Source organism: Hibiscus syriacus, unplaced genomic scaffold (genome assembly GCF_006381635.1).
Source record: "Hibiscus syriacus cultivar Baekdansim isolate YM2019G1 unplaced genomic scaffold, ASM638163v2 tig00003507_pilon, whole genome shotgun sequence".
NCBI lineage: Eukaryota > Viridiplantae > Streptophyta > Magnoliopsida > Malvales > Malvaceae > Hibiscus > Hibiscus syriacus.
In genome coordinates this window covers 1,305,940-1,327,450 of record NW_024061975.1, presented here as the reverse complement: position 1 = coordinate 1,327,450, position 21,511 = coordinate 1,305,940, and the positions used below count along the sequence as shown (strand labels likewise).

General features: G+C 32.8%; 2 protein-coding genes across 4 annotated transcripts in view; both read right to left on the bottom strand.

Annotated features, from left to right (window-relative positions):
- Window positions 1–985: 985 nt before the first annotated feature.
- LOC120178286 (guanosine nucleotide diphosphate dissociation inhibitor At5g09550-like) lies at window positions 986–5,282 on the bottom strand. Its single transcript, XM_039184182.1, has 5 exons — window positions 5,120–5,282; window positions 4,766–4,828; window positions 4,581–4,664; window positions 1,747–1,827; window positions 986–1,174 (listed from the first exon to the last, which is right to left on the bottom strand). Exons 1-5 carry the CDS (start codon window positions 5,204–5,206, stop codon window positions 986–988), a joined length of 504 nt encoding a protein of 167 aa, XP_039040113.1. The 5' UTR covers window positions 5,207–5,282.
- A 342-nt stretch (window positions 5,283–5,624) lies between these two features.
- The window catches only part of LOC120178470 (MADS-box protein SVP-like), a 28,429-nt gene continuing 12,542 nt past the window's right edge, over window positions 5,625–21,511 (bottom strand). The window contains exons 4-9 of one of the 3 annotated variants that reach the window (XM_039184317.1): window positions 7,257–7,318; window positions 7,060–7,159; window positions 6,920–6,961; window positions 6,220–6,261; window positions 6,032–6,129; window positions 5,625–5,779 (exon numbers count right to left, since the gene is read on the bottom strand). In XM_039184317.1, the coding sequence (XP_039040248.1) occupies window positions 5,761–5,779; window positions 6,032–6,129; window positions 6,220–6,261; window positions 6,920–6,961; window positions 7,060–7,159; window positions 7,257–7,318 (363 nt within the window). In that variant the 3' untranslated portion in view covers window positions 5,625–5,760. The remainder of the gene's footprint in view (window positions 5,780–6,031; window positions 6,130–6,219; window positions 6,262–6,919; window positions 6,962–7,059; window positions 7,160–7,256; window positions 7,319–21,511) is intronic. The other 2 variants (XM_039184312.1, XM_039184305.1) reach the window with 2 other exon arrangements.

Here is a 21,511-nt window from a genome sequence, read left to right as displayed (position 1 = left end):
ATCAGCCTGAAAAAATTATTGTGATTGTTGCATCTCCTCCATAGCACACTGTTCAGCTTGAAACTCACTCATTTCCTCTGTTTCCTTTATCAAATTGAGTTTTTTTTTTGTCTACATTGGTTAGCAGGTCCAAACTTTTTCCCACATTGAAAACATAAGTTGTTTGCTCTCCTAATATCCATTAGGATTTTTCTAGTATTGTTTGTTGTGGTCTGGTTTCTTTGTAATGTTTGGACTGGCGAAGAGGTTGATCTCAGTACATTAGTGTAATAGGTTGAAGGATTTACTCTATCCATTGACCTAGTCTTTCTGCTATCAACTTCCATTGCTAATTGATACAATTTAGCCTTTCGCACAGCTTCCTGCAACTATTGTGGTTCATGAACTCTGACCTTATGCTTTAACTATTCTTTTAAGCCATTGATAAAACTAGGAACAAAGTAGTTTTCCCCCAAATGAGGATTCTTTTGTAACATAAATGGTTTTAACTCCTCAAATTGTGCTTGATACTCTGCCATTGTGGACTTTTAGAGACTTGTTAAATTAATCAATGACATCAATATAGTTCATATCACATAATCTATAACATAGATCAACAGTAAATTTCTGCCATGTAATTCTAGTCTTCTGCATCATGTACCCATCAAACCAAACCTCTGCGCGTTCTACTAAATACATAGAAACAATATATATTTTATGATATTTAGTAACATCTAGTATAGAAAAATATTTTTGACATTTCCTAACTCTACCCCTAGGATTAGTACCATCAAACGTTTACAATTCAATTTTTGGCTTAGAGAGACATACATTATGATTTTGATTTTCTGCTGAAGAGGATTTTGCCTTATTATTCCAATTATTGTTAGTATTGAGTGTGGTATGTGGGTGCATCGAAGGTTCTTGTAAAACAGAGTTATATTCCATTTGAGGTTTAGATGCTAATATAAATGGTTCCTTAGGATCAAACGAATACCTTTCTTTGTCATTGATGATTGTTATCTGAGTAAGTTTCTTGACTTTGATACTTTCGTAGGCTGCTTGCAGGTGTGGATTCAATAGAACTTGCCCATTTGGACATTAATTCCAAGATCCTCTGCATATATCCTTGAGTTTCTTCCGTTCTTGAATCCAATGTTGATAACATGTCTGATATCCAAGGTTCTTTTTTTCCCTGCTCACCAATATGGCAATTCTTATTTTTCAGAGGTTTGTTCTTGAATTACAGATCCTTGTTTTTGATCAGTATTAGTATATTCGGTGCCATCACCATTCTTTTGATGCATTTTTCTTGTCTTCCCTAGCTTGCTAATGGATTCCAAAACTTGCTCTGATTACCAATTGTTGTGATTCGAGAAGATAGTAAGATTTCAGAAGATAAAAAGGAAGAAGAATTCATAATTTTGATTAGAATTCATGAGTTTATTTGTTTATAATTTGATCCCATTTTATACAACTAATCCCAAAATTGACCGTTGCTGGTAGTCAACCATATTTGGACATGGAACCCCACTAATCTAGACTATTAGGCTTTAGTAACTCATGACCCATTAACTAAACACCCAATCCAGCCAATCCTTAATAATCCACACGACATCGTTCGAATTCCCCCAATTTGTATCAGCTTCTTCAGACTATTCCTCAAACCACCTGAATCTCTAATTCTCAATTTTTCCTAATTTCTATCGCGATCGACCCTCACCTCCATAGCCAAACCCTAACTCCACCGCTGTAGCCATGACAAACCTTCATCAACAATAGATAAAAGACTATCTCAAGGCTAATTTGTTGCTCTCTGTCATCACCTCCACCATCCTCTTGAACACCCTAACCAGTAAAATGGAGAGTCTATTAGAAGAATGGGTCGAGTTAGTCATGAATTGCTTTATTGTTGTAGAGAAGGTGTTCCCAATATCAAAATTAATTTACTCAAATTAAAACAAAAAAATTTTAAAAAAATTTTATAGTATAGATAATGGAGTGATTATTTAATTAAATTAACATTGTCATCTTTTTTTCATTGTGTCGGTAAGCTTGGAAAGAGGTTAGAAGGAAAATTTAGAAAATGAAGGGAAGAGAGAGAGAGAGAGAGAGAGAGAGAGAGAGAGAGAGAGAGAGAGAGAGAGAGAGGATCTATGATTATGGACGTTTGTAATACGTCATCATTCTCTACGAGAATTATTGACAGCTAAATTTTAAGACCCCTTATAACATGTTAAAATCTTACTGAAACTTAATGTAAAAAATATTTAAAAAAATGGATCAAATTAAGTTTGTATATATATATATATATATATTGATTATAAGAATAATTTTAATTTAATGTCTTAAAGTAATATATATATATATGGAAAATTATACAATGTACGTTGCACACCGCGATATACCACTAAAGAGACGTATTAAAATACACCACTAGTTAAATTATTCTTATTAAGTAAATATTAAAAGGGTATATTACATGTTTTGTACCTAAATTATCACTTTTGTTTCATTTTAATATTTAAAATTTATTTTTTTTGTATCTGAATTATTTTAAAATATTTATTTAATTTTTAAAATCATATTATTTATTTATTTGAAATAATATTAATTAATTATTTGAAATAATATTATTTTAAAATTATCTATTTAATTTTAAATAATATTGTATAGAACCAAAATAATACTTGGATACTAAACGTATAATTTACCCTAAACTTAAAATTATTTAAAATTAAATAGATAATTTAAAAATAATATTATTTCAAAAAATAATTAATTTGATTTTAAAAATTTATAAAATATTTATAAAATATTATAAATATACTTTTTTATAATTATTTCATATAAAAATATATAAACTATTTAATTATTTTTTATTTTAAATAAAGTGAAACAATAGTCTTTTATTTTAATAATGAATAAGTATTTCTAAACAAAATTTTGATTTTGTGGTGATATTATTATATAAGTTTAATACAAAATGTGATAAAATATAATTAAATGACTAGTTTAGCTCATTGGTTGAAAGTTCAATGTATACTAGGAGTAAAATGACTTCTAACTTTTTATCCGCATAGGTGGTGACATGGTTGTAACATGTGTCACTACCTAATTGGTTAAATAAAATTAATTAAAAATACATAAAAATAAAGAAAAAGATGATGTGGTAATTAAAAAAATTAAAAAAGTTAACATGTTATGTCACATCAACATGATCATTAATGGTTCTTAAAAAAATAAAGTTAAGGTATTAAAAAAAATTGATAGCGTAAGTATTAAATGTATAATTTACCCTTTTAATATTTACTTAATAATGATAATTTAATTAGTGGTGTGTTCCAATACGTCACTTTAATGGTATGTTGTGATATGCGACGTGCGCTGTATACTCATCTATATATATATATATATATATATATATATATATATATATATAACTTTTGAAATTTAAAATTTAATGACACTTTCAAATTTTTAAGGTGTCAAACTAAGTTAAATATATATGACTATATCAAACTAAGTTATCTATAAAACTAAGTTAGACATTAGCATGATAAAGAATTTAATATCAATAATATTTTTATTCAAGAGATTTTAGGATTTATGTCAGAATTAAAACATAATATATTAGTTAATTGTAGACGTGAAATTAGAGGATAATTATGTTTAATCAATGAACCCCATGATTTTTTTTAAGATAAACTTGACTCATGATCACTTAATTACGAAGGATTCTAACAAATGGATCTCATTAATATTTTAAATTTGTCAATCAAACTACAAGTCATTAATATTTAATGAAGAATATAATATGTCAGTTAAAATTGATATAATTATATATTTAGCTCAAATTACTTACACATTATATTAATGCATACTTATATTAATTTTTTAATTTTTCATCTCATCTTTTCTATTAAATTTAACGGTTAATGTTTTGATTAACATTATTTAAACAATCTAAGTAGTTTAATTGATAAAATTAGAATATATATATAGTAAAATTAGAATCTATCCCGAATTAAGTAGTCATTGCTATAATTTACCTAAAAAATATAGGATAAACTACATAAAGGACCACCCAACTATGGGTTTGATCTTGAAATGACCACAATTTTCAAATGTGCATCAATATGACCACTGAATTATTTAAATGATTTCAATATAGCAACCTGCCGTTAACATTTAACAGATTTAACGGAAGTGTTTACGTGGCAGTTAACAAAATTGGTATAATTAGGATGCTGGTCCTTGTAAAGTTACATATTCGCAACATAGGCACCCTGCTTTATTTTCTTCCATTTTGGTCACTATTTGTATATGATTTGTTTCCTCGAATTTTTCATTTAATTCAATTTGATCATGATTCTGTCTTTATTTTGTCTAATGTCTTAATTTGAGTATTAACTTTAAAATCTTTTATTCTAGTCATTTATTAAATTTATAGAACTGCATATATGAACTGCAACCCAAGATGCATATATGAACTGCAACCCAAGATGCATGCATGCATACATACATATGCATCCAGTAGACAATTAAGTACTAAACAAAACTAAAAAATTAATAGTAGTTAAGAAAAATGTTAAACATGCCTTGGGAATCATATCATCATTATATTCCCTGCTAGGGACTAGCTGTTCTGGAGGTTTGTCATTTCCCTTGAAATGCTTCCAAAGCTATACACCACAAATGCAATTTTCAGAAAATGTTACATTTTAGATCAAGGTTAAAAACAAAAGTATAAGTTCCATCATTTAATAACAAAAGGAGAAATGACCTGTACAAGATTAAGAGAAGTTGATTCTCCACCGTAATAATCATTTCTATCCATATGCAAAACCTGTTTTGAAGTGCAGATACTTAGATAAAAGCTTCATATACTTGGATAAAAGCTTCATAATTAATTCAGAATTGAAAGAAGAAGAAAAAAAGCCTAACAAATCTAATCCATTTCTGTTCATCAGCTTGAACCAACACCCAGAAACAAATTCCCACATTCAGTATATGAAAATAAACAGTAGAGTGCCCATGATGGTTAAAAGAAAAACCCAGATTCCAAATTGATATGAGACGTGAAAAAAAATGAAATTTAATGCATAACAAATGTAAAGAAGAGTGAATAGAGATGTACTTTGAGTCCATCAACGGAGAGAAGACCACTGAGAATGCATTCCTTAAGGCCGGTACCTAAGACTATCACATCGTACGTTTCATCCATGGCTGAGTAACCTCACGATATGGGTTTTCTTTTATTTCTTCAATCTTTTTTCCTGTTACTATTTTTTTTTCACTGTAAAGAGGTGCAAGCGAGATGGAAAGGAAAGAAAATTCGGGTTTCTTTTGTTTGTTATGAGTTTGGAACAGTTCTATAACGGGAAAACTAACGCTTTTGGGAAGTACTAAATTCACGCGATTTTATGCGCGTGGAATGCGTAGCCCTCTCTAAATTTATTTGATATTTATACGTATTAATTTAAGGATAATATCTTTGATATTTATACTTTGAAAATTTATTTAAAGAGATATTTATACATTTAAAATGGATAAGCTATACGTATAATCATTTATACACGTGAATAGGCATCGAAAACCCAAATATACTGCAATGGAATTCATACACTTTACTGTATATATTACTGAGTAACAAGCTGTATTAGTGGCCATAAATTGGTTATAAATATTATAATACATACAGGAGTCAATAATAAGATGATGCAAGGAGATGATGATGATGAACACTTTTTGGCATCATCGTCTCCAACCTTTCAACAATCAGTTAGGGGAAGGTAACCTGCAACAAACAAGCATTCCAACATGAACTCAGACAAAGCTATGGCAGAAATCAATACACCAAAAAAGGGGTTTTCGTGTCATTATGAACAAGAATTTATAGAGGTAACGATATCGTCCGAAATCGTTATTGTATGACCGCGATATCGCAGTGACCACAATAGCATCTATTATATCCATAATCGCGATAAACGTAACGCAAGTAATTGAAATTGAAATCCCTGGTCATGAATGCTGTTAAATTTAGTTTTACCCCAATCTGAGAGAGAAGTCATAGCTAAAGGTTCTCCACGCATGGCCAGTGGTTTCTGACGGTTGGCCTTGCTCAGCCGCATGAGAAGAATTCTCCATCTACCAAAAATCAACTTTTGCCATCAAATGAAATGAAAGCATGCAAGAAACTAAGACAAGTTTTTTCTTTTCCAGATGATATACACTCACTTTCTCTTTCAATTGCTGGTTTTCTTCCATCAGTTCTGCTCCCTTCATATTCAACAAGGGTACAAGTAATTTATCATTTCACTAAGAAAGAGAGACATATTATTGCGGAATAAAATAAAGGGATCTTTATATATATATATATATATATATATATATTGCATAATGTTAAAAACAATTACCCGTCGTATGTTTGATAGTGACTTTAATCTCCTATTTGTTAAGTATTTTTGGTCAAAAAAAACTATTCAAGATAAAAATTATTAGTTAAAACGGTTAATACTTTAAAATATGACATTTTTTTCACTAAAATGAAATATTACGGGTCAAAATGCTTCATAAAAATAGAAAATGAGTTAAATTGAATATTTAATCAAACGTTAAACTTTTTCACCATAAAATGAAATGTAAGGAGCCAAAATGCTCAAAATAAATAAATAATCAAAGTGACTATTTAGTCAAACTTTAAAAAGCATATTTTAACATTATGTTTATATAGTCAATAATCTCTACATCATGTGGTTAAAAACTCTCAATTGATATCTCTCTCTTAAGTTGTGAGTTCAATACCAATTAGGAGCAAAATTTCTCTTTCTTTCCCCTAAAACCTAAGTAGATTTGCTAAAATAAAAAAAATATATAAATATAGTACATACATATATGTATGTATGTATCAACTATTGCAAGGCAATTATTTTATTACCTTCATTTTGAGGGCGTTGATTTCTTTAAAAAACCTTTCATCCTGAAACATAAAAAAACCAATCACCATGAGTTAAATCACAATCTACAAAGTTTCACATGAAAACCTGCTTTACTGAGAAAGAGAGGGTGAGTTGAAACCTTTGTTTGCGAGACTCGGTTAAGGCCTCCTTCAAGTAATTTCTCTAGCTCTTTTAATTCCTCTAAATCTAACCCTTGGAGCTCCTCTCCTCTCAGTCGTCTATCAATGAAAGGATGAGCACAACATCACAACATCACATGCATGGCATAAGCTCATACATTGCAACAACAAAAACAACTATAACATTTAGATTTACCTCAGTTCTCTGGTTTTTTCTGCTATTTCCTTGCTCAACATGGCACATGTGCTGCTTTGAAGCTAAAACAAGAAGAACCAAAAAAGATCAGAATCTTAGCATGAAATGGTTTTCATCTTCCCTGGAAATGGAGATAAGTGAATGTGGTTTTATGCATACCAAGCCTTCCATTTTTCAAGGTCTTAAATTCTTAGTCACTCAACTTTCATAATGTATTGCATATGCAACAAAATATCTATGCTATTTGGACACAAAATTGAGTGTTATTCTTAAGTATGTATTTTTAATGAAGAATTTTGATGCAATTGATTCGCAGGAATGAAAGGAGAGGAAACGTATTAAAACAAGTTATATGTGTACTTGTTTTATTTATTGTGTTAGTATAGATTTTATGTTTATTTGTTTTGATTAGAGAGTTTTTAAGTAACGTTAGGGTTCGAATCCTGATACTGTAAATGAAAAAAATGAATTTGGATGGTTGTTCCCATATCAAATATATGTAGTACTTGATTTAGATTAATTGATTAATAGATCAAATATTAGTGGTTAAACTATATATATTATGTTTCACTGATATAAAAACATATAAGCAATTACTATATTAAGAAAAATAAAAACTTACAATACTATAACTTTTATCAATAAATATAATTTTATTTTTATGTTGCACAGTTTTTTTGGTAGTTTATCAAATACATTTTTTTAAATATTCTTAGTGCTTTTAAGGTAATATTAATTCATAATATTTCTTAACCATTGATAATGTGTATATACCTTGTAGATACAAATGCTTGAATATATGTAGTGCTCGAACCCAAAACTTCAAATGATAATAAATCCCTTAACCAATGATTAATTTGAGTAAGAGATACTCATTTTGTAATACCCCAAACATCGGGTCAGGGAGTAAAGTGTAAGAATTCAAAATTTAACGGTTTGATTTTGATAGATTGAAATGTTCAAGGATTTATTTGGAATTTTGGTTTGGGATATATTATCAAAGATTGAAGGATGGAAGGGCAAAGTGGTCTTTTGGCATGAAATGAATTTAAAATTCATTTTTAAGGTATATATAACATGTGAGGAAAAGAAGAAAAGGAAAAGAAAGCCTAGAAGCTTTCTTCATCTTCTCTTCTTCATTTCCACCGTGAACTCCATTGCTAAGGTGAGTAATCTTGAAGTTGGTTGTTTCTTGCATTTTTGAAATGATTTTGAGTTTTTGGGTGGTATAGAAGATTAAGAAAGCTTAAAGATGATTAAAAGATATGGGATTGATGAGTGAATGATGATTTGGTAAAATGGGTTTTTAAGGGAGTTGATGAAAATTGATTAGTATTTGGATTTTCAAGATATATTTGACTTGTCAAATGTCTGAAAAAGATGTTTGAGGTAAGAACGGGTGTGATTTTTAGTATTAAGTGTTCTAGTGAAAATTTTGGATGTTAAAGGGGATTTAATTGATGAAAGTTAGTTGTGATAAGTGTTATTGAGTTTAAGGGCATGAATGAAGTTAGAACTATGAGATTTAGATGCGTTTTGGGTCAAATTCGAAATAAAATTAGTGAATTATGGGCAAGGGTATCAGTACTGGAAGAACATTATCGATACTATATGAATTGGATGAACATAATCGATACTGAAGGGGTAGTATAAATACTGGGAGTATCGATACCAATAGTAGGGTATCGATACTGTAATTGAAAAGGAAATTCTAGAAAGCAAATTGCGTATCGATACTGAGGTAGGTATCGGTACCATACAAGGGAAGTATCGGTACTGGGTGTAGAGTACCGATAGTGTTCAACTTGAAATTGTGAATTTGGTGTCTTATTTAGTTTATGTAAATGCTGATTGACTAACAATTAATTGAGCTTCAATATTCATTTTGGTCATGTTAATGTGTAGATTTCAATCGAAAGTAAGTACCGAACGAATCGACGTAATAAAGAGATTGAGCGAAAGTGAAAAAGATTTTTCACTAGGGTTTAAGTGAGGAAAAGGTGAGAGCATACTACTTTAATGTATTAATACAAGGGAAGAAGACTTATGATAAGTCGACTTCCAAAGATTTTTAACTAAAATAGAATTTTGAATGGTTATTTATATTAATTTTTATGGTTTTACCTAAATCGTATTTCAAAAGCACTATTTTGATTTTATTACTATGAGTATATGTTCTATGTGAATAAATGATAATTTGAATAATGCTATATGAAATACTTATATGGTTAAAGCCCAAAGTATGTGCTATGAGAATTAGAGATATAATTGGCATGCCAAGCGTCGAGGGATTCTACGTAGTTATTTGGGACAATTTTATGTGGTCCTCCGGGACAAATCTATGTGGAACTTCGGTGCATATTCTACGTGGCACTTCAGTGCAAAATTCTACGTGACAGTTTTGACTGCAATTACATTGCACAACCTCAAAGTACTATCATACCTTGAGTTCTCAGTTATATGCGTTGGACTATTTAAACAACTTAATATGAATTGAATAGTGCATAACAGTATATGTTATTGTTATGAAATGTATCTTGTTTTCCGTATTCAATGTTTCTCTTGAAATATTTAAGCAAGTGTTTTAATGCTTTATTATGCTCATTTATGCCTCACTAAGTCAAAGACTTAGCGTGTGAGTGTTTTCACACGTAGGTTCAAAGAATTCGACAGAGTAAAGCTTGGTCAGGACAACATACCCTTTGAAGAAGATCAAATCAGGCTGATTTGAATAGTAGATGATTTTGTTATTTTTGAAATTTTGTTAGCATGTACTACAAATGTTTAAATCATAAATGATCTGATCTGTTTTGTAACTATACTAATTAAGGTTTATGTAAATATATTAAATATTTATTTTCACTGTCTAATATTAATTTCGATTTTAACTCGTGTTAATGAGGGCTTCAAAACTAAAATAAAGATAAAAAGTCAAATTTTAGTCGAATTTTTCAAAGAGTCAAAGCGTTGAAAAGTAATGTTACACATCAGATTTTTATACGAGTCCAGTACGGGTCGGGGGGTGTGACATTTGTTGGTATCAGAGCTAAGATTTAACCCATTCTAGGCTCAAAATGAAGTAATTTATGTTTTAAAATGTGTACATACCAACGAAATATCAAAAAGCTCTGATCTGATAGTGTAATGGGTATGTTGACTTTGCTAATATAGTTAAGTGATTATATTTTAATAGATGTTAGACTACGAGGGCTCCCAAAGTGAAACGGGAGATGGAGTTAATGAGTGTAGTAGCAATTCACCTTCCCCAACTAGGCAAGGTGAAGAACGGCGCATTAGGGAGTGACTGTGCAAGATCAAAAAGTATTTTTTTCGAAAGTTGGAAGTGATTCTTAAGCGTTTCCAATTGTCTACTTCCTCTCCTCCTAGGATGAATGTTTTTAAAGAAATAAAAAGTTTAGAAGCACCCGACTTTAAGGGAGAAGCTGAGGAAGGTCCCATTTCTACGTATCTTTGGCTAAATGATGTGAAAATTATGCTTGATGATCTCCATTATTCTGAAATAGAGAAGTTAGATGGAGTAGTCTCACTTCTACAAGGTCAAGAACGTGTATGGAGGACTAATGTGACGATGAAAGTACCTAGTGATCATGTGACATGGTCGTTCTTTTTGGAATAGTTCAAGAACAAATATATCAGTGATCAATTCATTAGACAAATAAAGCAGGATTTCATGAATTTGAAGCAAGGGAGTCACGATGTGTATGGGTATGAGTGCGAATTTAATAAATTAAGCAGATTTGCAGCTGAATTGGTCCTAACTGAGAAAGATTCATGTGATTGGTTTGTGGAGGGTTTGCGCCCCAGATTGAAGGAGCTGCTAATAGCGTTGAATCTTTCTATGTTTCAAGAGGTAGTGAATCAAGCTAAAGCCTTGGAGCGAGCACAGAATGAAAGATTTTGGGAGCAAAAGACCCAGTTGACCAAGAGAGCGGGTGCCTTGTTGAGTGTAACACAATCGAAGAGAAGTCAAGGTTCAGATTTTTGACCTGAAACTAGATCCGAGTCAGTTGTATTCTCAGGCAGAGGATCAAATCCTGTGAGAGCTAGGTAGACTCAATCAACTGAATCAGGAGCTAGAAGGCCAATGTTAGCATCGTGGAAAAAATCATAGTGGTGTATGCCGAGTGGTCTCTGAAGCATGTTTTAGATGTAGGGACATTGGACATTTTATCCGGGATTGTCCGTTAATGACTGAAGAGCCCACACAATCAGAAAGATTCGCTATTATATCTTAGAGAGGTAGAGGACGAGGCAGGGGAAAGAATCAGTATGAATCGATCACTCAACCTGAAGTCGTGTTACTGCTTGGGTATACAACATTAAGACTAATGAAGATAATGACGATATGAAGATCATCGTAGGTATTTTCCAATTAATTGATAAGCCTGTTTTGGTATTGATTGACCCTGTATCAACTTATTCTTATATCAGTAGAAAGCTGGTGAGAGATTTGGGAATTCAATTATAAACTATAAGTAGTGATGTGATTGTGACTAACCCGCTAGGACATAGTGCTTGGGTGAACCAGATTTATCGAGGGTGTCCTATAAGGATTCAGGGAATTGAATTCCCTTCTAATCTGATGGAATTACCCTTTTGATAAGTTTGAGGTTATATTGGGAATGGATTGATTGTATTGTTACCATGCTAATGTTGAGTGTCGATTGAAATGAATTATTTTGAAAAGTTCTGATGGATTAGAGATAATTGTGGTCAACGAGAGAATTAATCCATTATCTAATATGATATCTGTAATATCGGCTAAGAAGCTAATGTTGCAAGGATGTCAAGCTTTTATCTACAATGTGATTGATACTCGAGCCCCAGAGATATGATTAGAGGGCATTCCGACGCTCAGGGAATTTCTAGATGTGTTTCTAGATGAATTACCGGGATTACTTCCAGATAGAGAGATTGAATTTCAAATTGAGGTAATGCTTGGAACGTCACCAATTTCGACGGATCCTTATAGAATGGCCATGAAGGAACTGAGGGAGTTAAAGGCTCAGTTGCAAGAGTTATTGGATAAAGGATTCATAAGACCCAGTGTATCACCTTGGGATGTGACAGTGCTATTTGTAAAGAAGAAATATTGTTCAATGCGTATAATATATTGATTATCGCCAGCTCAACAAGGTGACAATAAAGAATAAGTATCATCTCCCGAGAATCAACGATTTATTTGATAAACTCAAGGGAGCTTCAGTATTCTCCAAAATTGATTTGCGTTCTGGCTATCACGAGCTGAAGATACAAGAATAGGATATTCCAAATGTGACTTTTAGGACTTGATATGGCCATTATGAGTTTGTGGTAATGTCGTTTGGATTAACTAATGCACAGGTAACGTTTATGAATATTATGAATAGGGTATTTCAACTGTACCTCGATCAGTTCATTGTCGTCTTCGTTGATGATATATTGGTTTATTCAAAGACGAATGAAGAACATGACGCCCATCTTCGAGTGATTCTTTATACACTTAGAGATAAGAAGCTTTATGCTAAATTGTTTAAGTGTGAGTTTTGGTTACCTGAAGTTGCATTCCTTGGACATGTAGTATCTGCAGAGGCGATTCGGGTGGATCATCAGAAGATTAAAACTATTATAGATTGGGAAGTCCCAAGAAATGTTTCTGAAGTACGGAGTTTCTTAGGATTAGCTGAATATTATCGAATATTTGTAAGGGACTTTTCGATGATTGCCTCCCAATTGACAAATATGTTGAGGAAAGTTATGCCATTTATTTGGACGAATAAATGCCAAGAAAGTTTTGAATCTTTAAAAAAAGTTCTAACAGAGGCTCCAGTTCTAGTACAACCAGAATCGGGCAAGGACTGTACAATTTATAGTGACACTTCTCACAATGGTCTGAGATGTGTTTTGAAGAAAGATGGAAAATTGGTAGCATATGCTTCGAGACAGTTTAAGCCACATGAAAGGAATTATCCGATATATGATTTTGAGTAAGCAGCGATGGTGTTTGCACAGAAGATATGTCGCCACTATTTATATGGTGAGCGATGTTATATTTACACTGATAAATTTTTTTTAAAGTATTTGATGACTCAAAAGGAGATAAACTTGAGACAGAGGAGATGGATCGAGTTACTTAAAGATTATGATATAATCATAGACTATTACACAGGGAAGGCTTGTAACATCCTCAATACCGGGTTAGTGATTTAAGTGTAAGATTTTAAAATTTCAGTGATCAAAGTAAATAAATTGAAAAGTTGAAAGATTTAATGGAAATATTTCATGTAGGATGAATTAGAAATTAAGGAGAAGTTAAGAGGGTAAATGGGTCTTTATTAAGAAAATAATTAAATATGGGTGGTGGTTATTTTATAACCCACGTGGAACCCATTTTTAGGAAACAAGAGTTTCTATAGAGTTCACATTTTCATCTTCTTCTCCCAACCGTGAAGCACATAAGCCAAGGTAAGTTGGATTTCTTTTGGTTAATCCTTCAAATTAAAGTATGGGTTTGATTCATGAAGCTTTAGGAAAGATGATGGAGATGAAAAAGATCATAGAAACTCAAAGATTTGTAAGTTATGAAGGATTAAAGATAAAAAGCGGATTAGTGAAATTTTGAATAAGGATGTATAAATGGATTTAGAAGTTGAATTTGACTTATCATGAGTGTGAATAATAAGTTATAAGTGTTAGAATTAAGTTTAGATAACATGGAAAATTTGGTATGATTCTTAGCCTTAAGAATTTGGATAAGACATGGGAGATAATAAGTTAAAATGGTTGTAGTTAAGTTTAGTGGTATGAAAGGAGTTTTATATGAGGAAATTTAATGAAAAGTTGTGGAATTTTTGGGTAAAACCAGTGATTATTGACATGTGCATCGATGCACTATGAATGGGCAACGATGTACTAAGGCAAAATTGTAGGTGCATCGATGTATTAAGGGGTGCATCGATGCATGAGAATTTCGAAACTAATTTGTGTACCGATGCATCCATAGTGCATCGGTACACCCCTAAAGGAAAATTGAATTTTGGGTTTATTAAATTAGTTCAAGTTATTAGTATTGAATTATAAGGTTTAAGATTATTATAATTATCTTGAAAATTATAATTATGTAGATATGGAGCCAAAACAAGTTCCGGAACAAATGACAAGTAAGATTGATCAAGGAAAAGGCAAAGAGATATAGGTGAGTGCATATGCATAACATGAATATAGTAGTATATTCAGTTCTAGACTTGAGATAAGTCTAGATTCAATATTTTGACACATGATCACATTCCATATTTTGATACATGACATGAATTCATATTATATGTATTATGTGACATGAATTTGCAAGAAAAGTTATATAAGCTATGTGATAAAGGTATGGAAATGATATGTCTATGTGATAAAGGTATAGAAATAATATGTCTACGCTATATGAACTATGTGAACTGTGAATGCCCATTTTATGTAGATGAGAACTATAGGTATAGTTGGCATGCCAAGAGTAGAGGGTCTACGCGGTCCTTTGGGACAAATTCTACGTGGTCCTTCGGGACATATATGTATTCTTTGGAACATGTATGAGATCTTTGGAGACACCTACTTGATCCTTGATATATTTATATGATTCTTAAGGAATTTGTATGTGGTCCTTAGGGACATATTATATAGCACTATGGTGCAATTCTACGTGGCACTTCGGTGCAAATTTATACGAGCTGTGGTGACAACATAGTGCACAACCTCACAGTACTCACATACCTCGGGTTCTCAGTATTGTATCATGGGCTATTGGACCTATTGAACTTATTATATGAATTCATGATGATTAATTTGATCAGATTATGGGTAAGATACATGATTATGCAATTTGTATGAATTGAATATATTGTTTCATGATATTGCATTTCATTATGACATTTTCATCATATTTTATTGTCATTATTATTATGCCTCACTAAGTCTATGACTTAGCGTGTAAGTGTTTTACACGTAGGTACCGAAAAGCAGAGATCCATTATAAGCTCAGCAGAACAACATAACTCCACTGGAAGGTCAGATCAGAAGTAGATTAAATAATATGTCTTACTAGGTGAAAATGGGTTGGCATGTAAACAAAGTTGGTAAATTAAGTAGTTATGCTCTGATCGAGTTTTGTAATGTTTTAAACATATTTATGTAAAAATAAATGCAAAGTAATGAACAGTTAAATTTTTACGAATTTTATGTAAGTTTTACGAAATCACTATAGCAGTGCATCGATGCACAATTTGTATTCGAAGTTTTATGCATCGGTGCACTGTAGCAATGCATCGATGCACTGTAGTACTGTAGTAAGATATTGTTTATTACTGTTCATACCATATTTTACTGTTCATAAAATGTATATTTTCTTAAATTGGTTATAATGAACACAATTCAACAATATATGATCGTATTTTCTTAATATAAGTTCAAATGTTTTGAAATTTTGTAAGAATGTGTTTTAAAAAAGTTAATGTGACATCTTAGATTTGTATCCGGGTCGGGTACGGGTTGGGGTGTTATATTTAATGGTATCAGAGCTATGGTTTAGTCGATTTTCGGCATAAACCGAAGTGTAGAGTGTCTTATAAGGTATACATGCCAACAAAATAGTGAAAACTTATGATCTAGTATAGTAATGAATATGTTGTTTTTCTAATAGAATGATATGGTTGTGTCTTAATAGATGTCCGGACATAATAGTTCTCGAAGTGAAGTGGGAGATGATCGGCCCACTGAAAGCAGTAATTCACCTGCCTTGGCCAAACAAGGTGCAGAACAGACACCTTCTGGAGTGCCTGTAACTGATCAAGATGTATTCTTTAGAACGTTAGATGCAGTATTGACACGTTTCCAACCTCCTGCTCCATCAACTCCCAGAGTAAATGTAGAAAAGGAGTTGAGAGGATTAGGAGCTCTCGAATTTAAGGGAGTAGTCGAGGAAGGTCAGGTTGCAGCGGATCTTTGGTTAAATGATTTGAAAATAATGTTAGATGGTCTCCACTGTTCTGACGTGGAGAAGCTGGATAAAACTGTGTCATTACTTAGAGGGCAAGCTAGAATATGGTGGACGAATGTTACCATGAGAATGTCAAGTGGTCAAGTAACTTGGTCTCTGTTCTTGGAAGAGTTTAAGCACAAATACATCGGAGATCAATTCATCAGGCAAATGAAGCAGGATTTTATGAATTTGAAGCAAATGAATCACTCTGTATACGAATATAAATATGAATTTAATAAGCTGAGTCGGTTTGCTTCAGAGCTTGTGACTACGGAGAAAGATACTTGTGAATGGTTTGTGGAGGGCTTGCACCCTAGATTGAAAGAGATGGTGATAGTGTTGAACTTGTCCTCATTCTAAGAGGTGATTAATCGTGCTAAAGCTCTTGAAAGAGCTCAGAATGAGAGATTTGGGGACTCAAGAGTTCAGACGTCTAAGAGGACTGGTGCTTCTTCAAGCACAACACCACTAAAAAGAGGAAGGGATTCAAGATTCCGACCTCAAGCTAGATTAGAATCAAATGCATATTCTGTTAAAGGAGCAAGTCAGATGAGAGTTCGACAGACGCAATCAATGGGATCCGGTACTGGGAGAGCCACTCAAGATCAAGCAAGACAATGTCAGTATTGTGGGAAAAATCATTTTGGAACATGTCGAATGGCTTCTGGAGTCTGTTTTCGATGCGGAGCTGCTGGACATTTTATCCGGGATTGTCCATTAATGGTTGGTGAGTTTACACCATCTGAAAGAAATGTTTCTGTCTCACAGCGAGGAAGAGGTAGAGGAAGGAATCAATCGGAATCCTCTGCACAACGTGATATTCACTCTACCGCACGGGTGTACAATTTAAAGATAAGTGACGACCGTGATGATTTTGATATTATAGCTGGTACTTTTCAACTATATGATAATTTAGTATTGGTGTTGATTGATCCGGGTTCCAATTATTCTTATATTACCAGTAAATTAATAAAAGAATTGAGAATTCTATTAGAAGCTACTAGTAATGAAATGATAGTAATTAATCCTTTAGGGCACAGTGCTCGGGTGAATAAGGTCTGTAAGGGATGCCCCATAAGGATTCAAGGAATTGAATTTCCTGCTAATTTAATGGAACTACCTTTTGATGAATTTGAAGTAATTCTGGGAATGGATTGGTTGTTTTGTTATTATGGAAATGTTTATTGTAGATTAAAAATGGTAAGTTTGAGAAGTCCAGAAAGAACAGAAGTGAACGTGAGTGGTGAAAGAACTAATCCTTTAGCAAATGTAATATCGACAATGGCAGCAAAGAAATTGATGCTACAAGGATGTCAAGGTTTCCTTGCAAACATAGTAGATACAAGAGTTAAAGAGAAAGGTTTAGATGAGATTCCGATAGTCAGAGAATTTCCTGATGTGTTCCCTACTGAGTTACCAGGATTACCTCCAGATAGAGAGGTAGAATTTCAAACTGAAGTAATACCGAGAACAGCTCCTATTGCAATGACACCTTATCGCATGGCTCCAAAATAATTGTAGGAATTGAAGAAGAAATTACAAGAGTTGATAAAAAAGGGATTTATTTGACCTAGTGTGTCGCCTTGGGGAGCTCCAGTGTTATTTGTTAAGAAAAATGATGGTTCAATGCGTCTCTGCATTGACTATCGACAGCTCAATAAGGTGATAATCAAGAACAAGTATCCCCTTCCCCGAATTGATGACTTGATTGATCAGTTAAAGGGAGCTTCGATATTCACGAAGATTGATTTACGTTCTGGTTACCATCAATTAAAGATTCAAGAGAAAGACATCCCAAAGACGACATATAGAATGAGATATGGTCCTTATGAGTTTATCGTAATGTCATTTGGAGTAACAAATGCACCGGCTGCTTTCATGGATCTCATGAACAAAATATTCCAACCCTATTTGGATCAGATCATGGTGGTGTTCATTGATGATATTCTAGTGTATTCAAAGTCCAAAGAAGAACATAGTTCACACTTGACGAAGGTGTTACAGATTTTATGAGAAAAGAAACTTTATGCTAAACTCTCTAAATGTGAATTCTGGTTGAATGAAGTGATGTTCCTTGGACATGTGATTTCTGCAGAAGGAATTCGAGTGGATCCTCAAAAGATTAAAGCCATTATAGAGTGGAAAGTTCCAAAGAATGTGTCTGAAGTTCGGAGTTTCCTTGGACTTGCCGGTTATTATTAGAGATTCGTTAAGAATTTTTCGATGATAGTGCTACCTTTAACAAAGCTGATGAGAAAAAACGTACCATTTATCTGGACTTTGAAGTGCCAAGAAAGTTTTGAAGCTTTAAAGAAAATTTTGACAGAAGCTTCTGTATTGGTTCAACCTGAAACATATAAGAATTTTGTGGTGTATAGTGATTAGGATGCGTGCTAATGCAAGAAGTCAAGGTGGTGGCCTATGCTTCGAGGCAATTAAAGGCGTATGAAAAAAATTATCCGACACATGATCTGGAAATGGTTGCTGTAGTGTTTGCTCTCAAGATTTGGCGTCATTACTTATACGGAGAACGTTGTTACTTGTATACGGATCATAAGAGTTTGAAGTATTTGATGACTCAAAAAGAGCTTAATTTGAGGCAAAGGAGATGGGTTGAGTTTTTAAAAGATTATGATGTGATAATTGACTATCATCCCGGAAAGGCTAACGTGGTAGCAGATGCTTTAAGCAGAAAAACGTTTGCAGCTTTACGAGCTATGAATGCAATATTATCTTTAACTCGAGACGGTGGTCTATATGCAGAGTTAAAGCTTAAACCAACGTGGTTGGATCGAATTGGAGAATTACAAAGTAAAGATGAAATGTTTTTGAAAAGAATAGAGCAAGTAAAGAATAAAGAGATTAAGGATTTTGAAGTTAAGTCAGATGGGAAATTGTATTATAAAGGAAGAATAGTGTTACCGGATGATAAGGGGTTGAAGAAAGATTTATTGACAGAGGCTTATTACAGTCCATTAACGATGCATCCGGGTGTAACCAAGATGTATATGGTTTTAAAGGATCGGTATTGGTGGCCAGGGATGAAACAGAGCATCATCGAAATTGTGTCTAATTGTTTAATATGCCAACAAGTTAAAGCTGAGCATCAAGTTCCGTCAGGATTATTGCATCCGCTTTTCATTCCACAATGGAAATGGGAAAATGTGACGATGGATTTTGTTTCGGGGTTACCCTTGACTCCGAACAAAAGAGATTCAATATAGGTGATTGTTGATCGATTGACTAAGTCAACACATTTCCTTTCGGTTAGAACCGATTTCTCTATAGAAAAGTATGCAGAGTTGCACATTAAAGAAATTATTAGATTACATGGAGTGCTTGTTTCTATAGTTTCTGATCGAGACCCTCGATTTACTTTGAGATTATGGAAATCCCTACATGGAGCGTTGAGAACTCGCTTAAATTTTAGTATATCTTTTCATCCTTAGACTGATGGACAATCAGAGAGGACTATTCAAATCTTGGAAGATATGTTGAGAGCATGCATAATTGAGTTCAAAGGGTCGTGGGAGAAGTATTTACCACTGGAAGAGTTCGCTTACAACAATAGTTATCAGTCCAGTATCAAGATGGCACCCTACGAGGATTTATATGGAAGAAAATGTCGTACGCCATTGAACTGGTATGAACATAAAGATCGAAGTGTTCTTAGTTTGGATTTGATTCAAGATGTGGAAGAAAATATCGTACGCCATTGAACTGGTATGAACTCAAAGATCGAAGTATTCTTGGTCCGGATTTGATTCAAGATGTGGAAGAAAAAGTTAGGGAAATTCAACATAATCTCAAAGTGGAATTTGATCGACAAAAGTCCTATTATGATCTCAAAAGAAAAGAAATTGAATTTGTAGTTGGAGAAAAAGTGTTCTTAAAGGTATCTCCTTGGAAGAAAGTATTACGGTTTGGTCGGAAAGGAAAGTTGAGTCATCGGTTCATTGGACCCTATGAGATCATAAAAAGAGTGGGAACAGTGGCATATCAACTAGCCTTGCCACCTGAAATGGAAAAGATACATGATGTCTTTCACGTTTCAATGCTTCGAAGATATAGATCTGATCCCTCTCATATCGTGACACCAGAAGAGATTTAAGTCCGATCTGACCTGACTTATCAAGAAGAACTAATACAGATATTATCTCACAAAGTGAAACAATTAAGGAATAAGACTTTCTTTGGTCAAAGTGCTATGGAGAAATCACAAGGTAAAAGAATTAATGTGGGAACGTGAAGAGGATATGTGATATCAGTACTCTCATTTGTTCGTGCAATGAAAATTCGAGGATGAATTTTTTTAAAGGGGAGATTTGTAACATCCTCAATACCGAATTAGTGATTTAAGTGTAAGATTTTAAAATTTCAGTGATCAAAGTAAATAAATTAAAAAGTTGAAAGATTTAATGGAAATATTTCATGTAGGATGAATTAGCAAATAATGAGAAGTTAAGAGGGTAAATGGGTCTTTATTAAGAAAATAATTAAATATGGGTGGTGGGTATTTTATAACCCATGTGGAACCCATTTTTAGGAAACAAGAGTTTCCAGAGATTTCACATTTTCATCTTCTTCTCCCAACCTTGAAGCACATAAGCCAAGGTAAGTTGGATTTCTTTTGGTTAATCCTTTAAATTAAAGTATGGGTTTGATTCATGAAGCTTTAGGAAAGATGATGGAGATGAAAAATATCATAGAAACTCAAAGATTTGTAAGTTATGAAGGATTAAAGATAGGAAATGGATTAGTGAAATTTTGAATAAGGATGTATAAATGAATTTAGAAGTTGAATTTGACTTGTCATGGGTGTGAATAATAAGTTATAAGTGTTAGAATTAAATTTGGATAACATGGAAAATTTGGTATGATTCTTAGCCTTAAGAATTTGGATAAGATATGGGAGATAATAAGGTGTTGGAATGATAAAAGTTAGTTAAAATGGTTGTAGTTAAGTTTAGTGGTATGAAAGGAGTTTTATATGAGGAAATTTAATGAAAAGTTGTGGAATTTTTGGGTAAAACCAGTTATTATTGACATGTGCATCGATGCACTATGAATGGGCATCAATACACTAAGGCAAAATTGAAGGTGCATCGATGCATGGGAATTTCGAACCTAATTTGTGTACCGATGTATCCATAGTGCATCGGTACACCCCTAAAGGAAAATTGAATTTTGGGTTTATTAAATTAGTTCAAGTTATTAGTATCGAATTATAAGG